A 10,337-nucleotide genomic window follows, 5' to 3' on the forward strand; every position below is an offset into this window, starting at 1 on the left:
GGAATGACCTGTAAGTAATGTCCCCTTAAATATTTGGGGCGCATTGAGCAAATTTGAGGTCTTGTGAGCGTAAAATGTAACGTTGTGGGAATTTTTGCAATTTCCGGCGTGAACACTGAAGACCGTACCCTGAATATTGTATGAGCCTGTAGGGATCGGAGTAGACATTTGAATCAGAATAAAGGAGTACGTTGATTTTAGTTGTTGTTGTTTTGGGGGATAATATGGGTATTATTCCCTTTCTCTGTTTCCCTTGTTTTTCTGTGTTAAAGTACCTCAGTTTTCACCCCACACGGTAGGGGGCGACATGCACCGACAACATACCACAGAAGTAGGAGAACGTCGCTACACAGGCGAAGCGTCCTCAACGGCCGTGTTTTCCTAGCAACTATTTAGGATTTATCAACAGAAACGCGACTCATCATCTGGTCTTTCCACAAAGAAATACCTTCACCCAGGTTCTCTAAAGAGGACGCTTTCTCTATGGTGTTTATACATTATATCTAGTCGTTTATCGTTGTTTTCAGAAGAGGCTAGCTGTTCACTGTCGATGCAACGTTTAGTTAGCAGCGGTAACGTTATTAGCTGTCTCTTTAACCAGACAGATACCTAACATTAGATACCTAGCCAGGTACGTAGCTAAATAGCAGTATGTCTACATTGGCATATGGCTGTGTAGGTATCACAAAGTATACTAACTAACAGTTGACCATAATCAAGGTTTTTCCCGTGAACCAAGTACGTTGAAAGACACTGGAAATGCTGTTTATTTTACGGTTACCCAACGCGTAACGCGCTATCCTGGCTAGCTAGTTAGCTGGTTTTGTGCTTTGAACAGCACGTCGGAGCTAACGTTAGCCACCAAGCCATGGAGACGTGTTTCTACCTAGCTAGCTGACATTAGAAACATCTAGAAAGCCCCGGTTGGTTTACTTTCATTGGTAACTAGCTAAGTAACGTTAGCCACCAAGCCATGGAGACGTGTTTCTACCTAGCTAGCTGACATTAGAAACAGCTAGAAAGCCCCGGTTGGTTTACTTTCCTTGGTAGCTAGCTAAGTAACGTTAGCCAGTTGATCTTAAATCGCGTTGTTTCCTGGTAAGCGGGATAACTAGCTGTCACTGATAATTAACTATCTGATATCATGTAACATGAAATGCATCTACTGATGATGCCAAGCTACAGTAGCTCCGTAATAAATCCGTTTAACTCCCATCAGTCAGGCTGTTAACTATGTGACAGTCTAGCAGTGTGTGTGTGTCAACATTTGAGAAGTGACATTTGTTTAGCTTACTTGTCATAAAATATATTGGCAGATTTTATTATCCGTAACATGAACTTTGACACCTGCTTGTTACGATCGTTTGGGTGCCAAAGCACCCGCTCATAATTAGGTGTGAGTTAGTATCTTTATGTCCTTGACACAAAGAAAAACATTACCACTGTCTAATCTTTGTAAAGATAATTGGGTGATATACTGTAGTTTCTAATTAACAATATGTGTGGTGCCTGTTATCTAACGGTCTGTCTGGACTGGTCTGTCTGTCGTCTCAGATGAACAGCAACGGGAATAAGAGGGTACCCACCACAGCCACCCAGAGACTAAAACAGGACTACCTCAGGATAAAGAAAGACCCTGTGCCTTACATCTGTGCTGAACCCCTACCATCCAACATCCTGCAATGGTAAGAGCTCTCTCTCTTTCTACACTCTTTCTCTCTCCACTCACTCACACTCTCACTCACACTCTCTCTCTCTCTCTCACTCACTCACACACTCTCTCTCTCTCTCTCTCTCTCTCTCCTCTCTCTCTCCACTCACCCACTCCCTCCACACACTCTCTCTCTCTCCACTCACTCTCACTCTCTCTCTCCACTCACTCTCTCCACTCACTCTCTCTCTCCACTCACTCTCTCTCTCTCCACTCACTCTCACTCTCTCTCTCCACTCACTCTCTCCACTCACTCTCTCTCCACTCACACTCTATCTCTCTCTCCACTCACACTCTATCTCTCTCTCTCCACTCACACTCTATCTCTCTCTCTCCACTCACACTCTCTCTCTCTACTCTCTCTCTACTCTCTGTCTACTCTCTCTCCACTCTCTCTCTACTCTCTCTCCACTCTCTCTCTCTCTCTCTCTCCACTCACTCTCTCTCTCTCCACTCTCTCTCTCTCTCCACTCACTCTCTCTCCACTCACTCACTCTCTCACTCGCTCACTCGCTCACTCGCTCACTCACTCACTCACTCACTCACTCACTCACTCACTCACTCACTCACTCTCTCCATTCACTCACACAGACACATATATTGATAGGGTATTAGAGTATGGGTGCTGCTCTAGGATCAGGTCCTCCTGTCCATGTTATCTTATTCATTATGATCTTAAAGGGCACATCTGATCCAATAATCAGCACTCCTACTCTGAGATGATTTTTGGATACGGGCCATTTGTTGTGATGAGCGGCTTCCTCAATCCTCACCTCGTCACCTTGTCTCCTTCATCTGCACTGATATGAAAACAGAAGATAGGTGAATTCATTCTGTGAATGTACTTGTACCAGTTCTTCAGTGTAAACGAAGGAAAGGAGACCAGAAGGAGGAGGATGCGAGGAAGCTGCTTCACTAGTCTATTGAGATGCACCCGAAGTCTCTATGGAAAAAATAAATGTCTTGAATTCTAACAGGATCTTTATAGTGTGAATAAATAGTAGACATATATTTGTTAACTAAATCAGTCATTGGTTGTGTTCCTAAAGTGGTACTCAACTGTGTTTTCCATGAAGTGCGTTTTCTTCCCTCTATCTCCAGGCACTATGTTGTTCGAGGTCCTGAGAAGACCCCATACGAAGGTATTTAATTTCACTTTACATAAGTTCACAGTTCTCTGAATAATATCACTTTTAAATGATCCCGTACTAACCGGTGGGATATTGTCCTTTAATTCTGTGTCTGACTAAATTGTTCAGAATGATTGATTTTGATTTTCAGAATGATGGATTCATTTTCGACAATATTGTTTTTATACTAGATTGTCCGTTTTTAAGTGATTGAATGTCTTGGTCTTTTTGTTCCACAGGGGGATATTATCATGGCAAATTAATATTCCCTCGGGACTTCCCCTTTAAACCACCCAGCATCTACATGACCACACCAAACGGGAGATTTAAGTGTAACACTAGGTAAGAATCAAACGACCCAGAATGCATGTGAACGTACAGCACTAGAAGATGGCGCCGTAATGTATGGCCACCGTTTTGTGAGTGCCAACCCAACTTAGMTTTTTATGGTTCTTTTGGTGTTTTATTTTTACATTATTTGTACATTATTTTCATAATCTATCTGCTATATTTTATAACCGACAACTTTTGAATGTCAAGATCGGCAGTTACTTACCTGACTTTCGGCTTCGAGCGATCAGCCCTTTCGGCTCTTTATGTAATTCCTCAATTTTCGGGGCGTCCAAGAGGAAACGCCGGCGTAACAGAGACAAGAGAGRAAGAGTTCTGGTGAGGTTAAGGCAAAGGGAGAACCAGCCCACCTCTACCTTCCATTCTATTGTCACTTGATAATAAGATGCATGACCTCCGACTTTGGATTTGCTACCAACTGTAACAGCAATATTCTCTGCTGTTTTGGACAAGATACCCTCAAATGGCAATGTAATTCGATGGATTCTCACCGAGCGGACAGGACTGGTTTCCCTCTTCATCAACAATAAATGGTGTGCTTAGTGGAAGTCTCGACCCATTGCTCACCCGTCTCGGGAATACCTGATGGTCAAATGCCGACCCTTCTACCTCCTGAGGGAGTTTACATCTGTTATCATGACTGCTGTATAAATTCCACCTCAGGACAAGAAAAATAACAAGATGGCACTTAACCAACTGTACGAGGCTGTAAACAAGCAGGAAAACTGCTGTTCTGGTTGCTGGCCATTTTAATTCCTCGTCATTAAGAAACGTGATGCCCAACTTCCTTCACCACTAGGGGGCGATAAAATCCTAGACCACGGTTACTCTACCCACAAAAAAAGCATACAAGGCCGTCCCTCGTCCCTCATTCTGCAAATCAGATCCATACTCCTGCTTCCTGTTTACATGTAGAAGCTCAAACAAGAAGGTATCCGTGACTCGCTCCTTTTCTATAAACATTCCATCTTTAGAAAGAACCGAAGAACATGGCTGATGTTTTACATTCTCCCAACCAATTGTGATTWTTTTTTTTTWAATTCAGTTTGTAACTTATTTTTTTACTTGTTTTGTACATAATGTTGCTGCTAACGTCTCTTAGGACCGAAAATAACTTCTGGACATCATAAAAGTGACCGCGGACTGGAAGAAACTTTTTCCTTTAAAGAGTCCGACGAGAAAGATATCCTGCTTTCACTGGAACAGGCCCAGATCCGCACCTTTTGTGTGAAGAAAAGACGCCGGAAACGGGGACGCAGATTGTGGATCCTTCTGAGAATCCGGAGGCGAGCGAACAAACTCCCAATGCCTTCCATTCTTCTTGCTAACGTGCAATCGTTAGAAAATAAAATCGATGACCTACCAATGTCCCGTTGGTAGATTATCCTACCAACGGGACATTAAAAACTGTAACATCTTATGTTTCACCGAGACGTGGCTGAACGACGACACGGATAATATAGAGCTGGCAGGATTTTCCATGTATCAGCAGAACAGAGACGCTACCTCTGGTAAGACGAGGGGTGGGGGGTGTGTGTCTGTATGTCAATAACAGCTGGTGCGCGATGTATAATATTAAAGAAGTCTCGAGGTATTGCTCGCCTGAGGTAGAGTACATTATGATAAGCTGTAGACCACACTATCTACCAAGAGAGTTCGCACCGACAACGATGAGACGGCCTATAGGGAGGAGGTCAGAGAACTGGCAGTGTGGTGCCAGGACAACAACCTTTCACTCAATGTGAGCAAGACAAAGGAGCTGATTGTGGACTACAGGAAAAGGAGGGCCGAACAGGCCCCCATTAACATCGACGGGGCTGTAGTGGAGCGGGTCGAGAGTTTTTAAGTTTCTTGGTGTCCAAATCACCAACAAACTAGAATGGTCCTAACACACCAAGACAGTCGTGAAGAGGGCACGACAAAACCTATTTCCCCTCGGGAGACTGAAAAGATTTGGCATGGGTCCCCAGATCCTCAAAAAGGTTCTACAGTTGCACCACCGAGAGCATCCTGACCGGTTGCATCACCGCCTGGTATGGCAACTGCTCGGCATCTGACCGTAAGGCGCTACAGAGGGTAGTGCGAATGGCCCAGTACATAACTGGGGCCAAGCTTCCTGCCATCCAGGACCTATATAATAGGCGGTTTCAGAGGAAAGCTCATAAAATTGTCAAAGACTCCAGTCACCCAAGTTATGGACTGTTTTCTACCGCACGGCAAGCGGTACCGGAGCGCCAAGTCTAGGACCAAAAGGCTCCTCAACAGCTTCTACTCCCAAGTCATTAGACTGCTAAACAATTAATAAAAATTGCCACCGGACAATTTACATTGACACCCCCCCTACTGCTACTCGCTGTTTGTTTGTTATCTATACCTAGTCACTTCGCCCCCACCCCACATGTACAGATTACCTCAACTAGCCTGTACCCCTGCACACTGACTCGGTACCGGTGCCCCCTGTATATAGCCTCCACACTGACTCGGTACCGGTGCCCCCTGTATATAACCTTATTATTGTTATTCTTATTGTGTAACTTTTTATTATTACTTTTTATTGTAGTCTACTTGGTAAATATTTTCTTCTTCTTGAACTGCACTGTTGGTTAAGGGCTTGTAAGTAAGCATTTCAATGTAAAGTCTACACTTGATTGTATTCGGCGGATGTGACTAATAAAGTTGGATTTGATCTTTATTGCAGAAAGTTAAGTGATCTAGGCAATAAACTGTTCCCTTTATGTGACCTCTGACCCCATTCCACCCTAATCAGTGACTACAACCATGTGATGCCTTACCTTTACTTAGTAACGTTCCAAGCCCCTGGCTCATATCAAACCTTAATTCACCCCCACCACATCCTCCTACAGACCGCGACACATTAACCATTGACCATTCACCACCACATCCTCCTACAGATACCCATTAACTTGTGGTGTAACGAAGGTTTTCAAATTACAACTCAACGGCTGAAACCAGACTGTGGCCCTTCTCCTTTTCCGTGGGATCCCTGATGTCTGACAATGACATGTTCTGACAGAACGTAAACCTTCTGCATTCCCCCGTCTCCCTCAGTAACACGAACAAGGATATTTCATAAGTCAGTACCCATCAATGTAAGTAAATAATTAGTCTACCGTACAYGTCAAACTGTACGTGATAGCCTATTTGTATTGGCTGCAGATGTTGACATGAGAGAGGCACCTGAAAATGTAAATACAATTTTTAATGAGACTTTGAATTACATATACAGTACCAGTCAAAAGTTTGGACACACTTACTCATTCAAGGGTTTTATTTTATTTTTWATATTTTTCTACATTGTAGAATAATCGTGAAGACCTCTCAACTATGAAATAACACATATGGAATCATGKAGTAACCAAAAAAGTGTTACACAAATCAAAATAGAGTTGAGATTCTTCAAAAGTAGCCACCCTTTCTCTCAACCAGCTTCATGAGGTAGTCACCTGGAATACATTTCAATGAATAGGTGTCTTGTTAAAGTTAATTTGTGGAATTTCTTTCCTTCTTAATGTGTTTGAGCCAATCAGTTGTGTTGTGACAAGGTAGGGGAGGTATACAGAAGATATGAGTAGGTGTTCGAAAACTTTTGATCGTGTGTATGTATGTATGTGTATACACACACACACACACACACACACACACACAGCACAGAGGTCAACTTTTGTACTATGGGGGATAGTAGATTGACAGGCTAGTGCTGTTCGTTACTGATTACTTTTTTGTTGGCTGACAAAGTCAGTGTGGACCGTTCTAACATATTCAATAAGGACGCGTGCTGTTGAATTCCCGACGTCTCTGTGTTCACTTGTAGCCTACTTCGGAGTTGTGATGCCTGTGAAAAGGGACCGGATCACGTGACGGACATTAGCTAATAACAATGAAGATATCKGAGAGAGCCCTGCTGTGAGGTGAGAGGGGCTTTGGAGCTCGGCAATTGACAGTCGGGGGAGAAGGGAATTGTAATTATTATTTTCAGCTTGAGATGTTGGGCGATTTAGGCCTGGCTCGCACTCTGTGTTACAATTCATTCCAAAGGAATGTTAGATGGGGTTGAGATCAGGGCTCTGTGCAGGCAAGTCARGTTCTTCCACACCGATCTCGACAAACAATTTCTGTATGGACGTCTCTTTGTGCACGTGGGGGCCTTGTCATGCTGAAACGGGAAACTGTTGCCACAAAGTTGGAAGCACAGAATAGTCTAGAATGTCAGCCCCAGACCATTATGCCTCCTCCACCAAACTTAACRGTTGKCACTTCATTGGGGCAGGTAGCGTTCTCCTGGCATCTGCCAAACCCAGATTAATCCGTCGGACTACCAGATGGTGAAGCGCGATTCATCACTCCAGAGAACGTGTTTCCACTRCTCCAGAGTCCAATGCCACCCAGCTTTACACCACTGCAGCCGACGCTTTGCATTGCGCATRGTGATCTTAGGCTTGTGTGTGGCTGCTCGTCCATGGAAACCCATTTCATGAAGCTCCCGACGAACAGTGATTGTGCTGACGTTGTTTCCAGAGGCAGTTTGGAACTCAGTAGTGAGTGTAGCAACTGAGAACAGATCATTTTCACGAGCTTCAGCACTCTGCGGTCCCGTTCTGTGAGCTTGTGTGGCCTACCACTCTGCGGTCCCGTTCTGTGAGCTTGTGTGGCCTACCACTCTGCGGTCCCGTTCTGTGAGCTTGTGTGGCCTACCACTTCGTTGCCGAGCTGTTGTTGCTCCTTGGCGTTAACATCACTTAGTTAACCGGGGGCGTTAACATCACTTACAGTTGACCGGGGACGTTAACATCACTTACAGTTGACCGGGGGGCAGCTCTAGCGGGGCAGAAATTTGCTCAATGTTATACACCTGTCAGTAACGGGTGTGACTGAAGTAACCAAATCTACTCATTTGAAGTCGTGTCCACATACTTTTGTGTATATTTAGTGTAACTTACTTACTTTTTTGTGTTTTTCTTATGTTTTTATATTTTTTGTTCAACCTTTACTCCATTGTTGGGTTTTAGAGCAGAAAGGCATTTCACTGTTCTTGTGCTCGTGACATTAAAACTTCACCATGGATCTAAAGTACATATCATAAATGGATGTATTTTAGTCTCAGGGTTCAAACTATGGAACTGTGTTCTGTTAAATCATTTCATCCATTTCCTGCTGTCTTTTCCTGAGTGTGTCACGGTCTGTCTCTTCCCCCTCCTGGCGGAGTGTGTCACGGTCTGTCTCTTCCCCCTCCTGACTGAGTGTGTCGCGGTCTGTCTCCTTCCCCCTCCTGACTGAGTGTGTCGCGGTCTGTCTCCTTCCCCCTCCTGACTGAGTGTGTCGCGGTCTGTCTCCTTCCCCCAGGTTATGTCTGTCCATCACTGATTTCCACCCGGACACGTGGAACCCAGCCTGGTCCGTCTCCACCATCCTGACTGGTCTGCTCAGCTTCATGGTGGAGAAAGGCCCCACTCTGGGCAGCATCGAGACCTCTGACTACACTGTGAGTTGGTATTCCTGACCTTAGTATGACTGACTTTAAACATCCTCATCAATCTACACACAATACCTCATCATGACAAAGCGAAAACAGGTTTTTAGAMATTTTTGTACATTTATAAACAAAAAATGAAATACTGTATTTACATAAGTATTCAGACCGTTTGCTATGAGAATCAAAATTTAAGTCAGCCGCATCCTGTTTCCATTGATCATCCTTGAGATGTTTCTACAACTTGATTGGAGTCCACCTGTGGTAAATTCAATTGATTAGACATGATTTGGAAAGGCACACACCTGTCTATATAAGGTCCCACAGTTGACGGTGCATGTCAGAGGAAAAACCAAGTCATGAGGTCGAAGGAATTGTCCATAGAGCTCCGAGACAGGATTGTGTCGAGGCACAGATCTGGGAAGCGTACCAAAAAATATCTGCAGCATTGAAGGTCCCCAAGAACACAGTGGCCTCTATCATTCTTAAACAGGATTAGAACCACCAAGACTCTTCCTAGAGCTGGCTGGCCCGGCCAAACTGAGCAATCGAGGGAGAAGGGCCTTGGTCAGGGAGGTGACCAAGAACCCAGTGGTCACTGACAGAGCTCCAGAGTTCCTCTGTGGAGATGGGAGAACCTTCCAGAAGGACAACCATCTCTGCAGCACTCCACCAATCAGGCGTTTATGGTAGAGTGGCCAGACGGAATCCACTCCTCAGTAAAAAGGCACATGACAGCCCACTTGGAGTTCGCCAAACGGCAACCAAAAGGACTCTCAGAACATGAGAAACAAGATTCTCTGGTCTGATGAAACCAAGATTGAACTCTTTGGCCTGAATGCCAAGCGTCACGTCTGGAGGAAACCTGGCACCATCCCTTTGGTGAAGTATGGTGGTTGCAGCATCATGCTGTGGGGATGTTTTTCAGCAGCAGGGACTGGGAGACTAGTCAGGATCGAGGGAAAGATGAAACGAGCAGAGTACAGAGAGATCCTTGATGAAAACCTGCTCAACCCGGACCTCAGACTGGGGAGACGGTTCACCTTCAAAACAGGACAAYGACCCTAAGCAGACAGCCAAGACAACGCAGCTTCGGGACAAGTCAGAGCCCGGACCTGAACCCGATCGAACATCTCTGGAGAGATCTGAGATGTTGTCTTGTTGGCAGGTCAAAGGTCATGTTCTCAGAGTCCTGTTTATTGACATTTTATCAGGTTCTAATGCAGATGTGAATGTAATGTTAGTCATATATTAATTAGGATGAATGGCTGTGTGTAGACAGCTGTTAGTCATGTAATAGTTAGGATGAATGACTGTAGACAGCTGTAAGTCATGTATTAGTTAGGATGAATGACTGTAGACAGCTGTAAGTCATGTAATAGTTAGGATGAATGGCTGTGTAGACAGCTGTTAGTCATGTAGTGAGAGGGGAGGGAGGGAGGGAAGAGAGAGAGGGAGGGAGGGAAAGGAAGGGAGGGGGGAAAGGAGAGAGGGAGGGAGGGAAGGGAAAGGAGAGGGAGGGAAAGGAGAGGGAGGAAAGGAAGAGAGAGGGAGGGAGGGAAAAGAGAGGGAGGGAGGGAAAAGAGAGGGAGGGGAGGGAGGGGAGGAGAAAGAGAGAGGGAGGGAGGGAAAGAGAGGGAGGGGAGAAAGAACGAGA

At 44.9% G+C, this 10,337-nt stretch overlaps 1 protein-coding gene across 1 annotated transcript in view; it reads left to right on the plus strand.

Annotated features, from left to right (window-relative positions):
* Nucleotides 1–315: 315 nt before the first annotated feature.
* ube2j2 (ubiquitin-conjugating enzyme E2, J2 (UBC6 homolog, yeast)) overlaps nt 316–10,337 on the plus strand; it is a 15,099-nt gene continuing 5,077 nt past the window's right edge. The window contains exons 1-5 of the mRNA XM_070441657.1: nt 316–486; nt 1,555–1,685; nt 2,813–2,853; nt 3,081–3,183; nt 8,554–8,704. Of these exons, the coding sequence (XP_070297758.1) occupies nt 484–486; nt 1,555–1,685; nt 2,813–2,853; nt 3,081–3,183; nt 8,554–8,704 (429 nt within the window). The 5' untranslated portion in view covers nt 316–483. The remainder of the gene's footprint in view (nt 487–1,554; nt 1,686–2,812; nt 2,854–3,080; nt 3,184–8,553; nt 8,705–10,337) is intronic.

Source organism: Salvelinus sp. IW2-2015, unplaced genomic scaffold, assembly GCF_002910315.2.
Source record: "Salvelinus sp. IW2-2015 unplaced genomic scaffold, ASM291031v2 Un_scaffold4465, whole genome shotgun sequence".
Classification (NCBI taxonomy): domain Eukaryota; kingdom Metazoa; phylum Chordata; class Actinopteri; order Salmoniformes; family Salmonidae; genus Salvelinus; species Salvelinus sp. IW2-2015.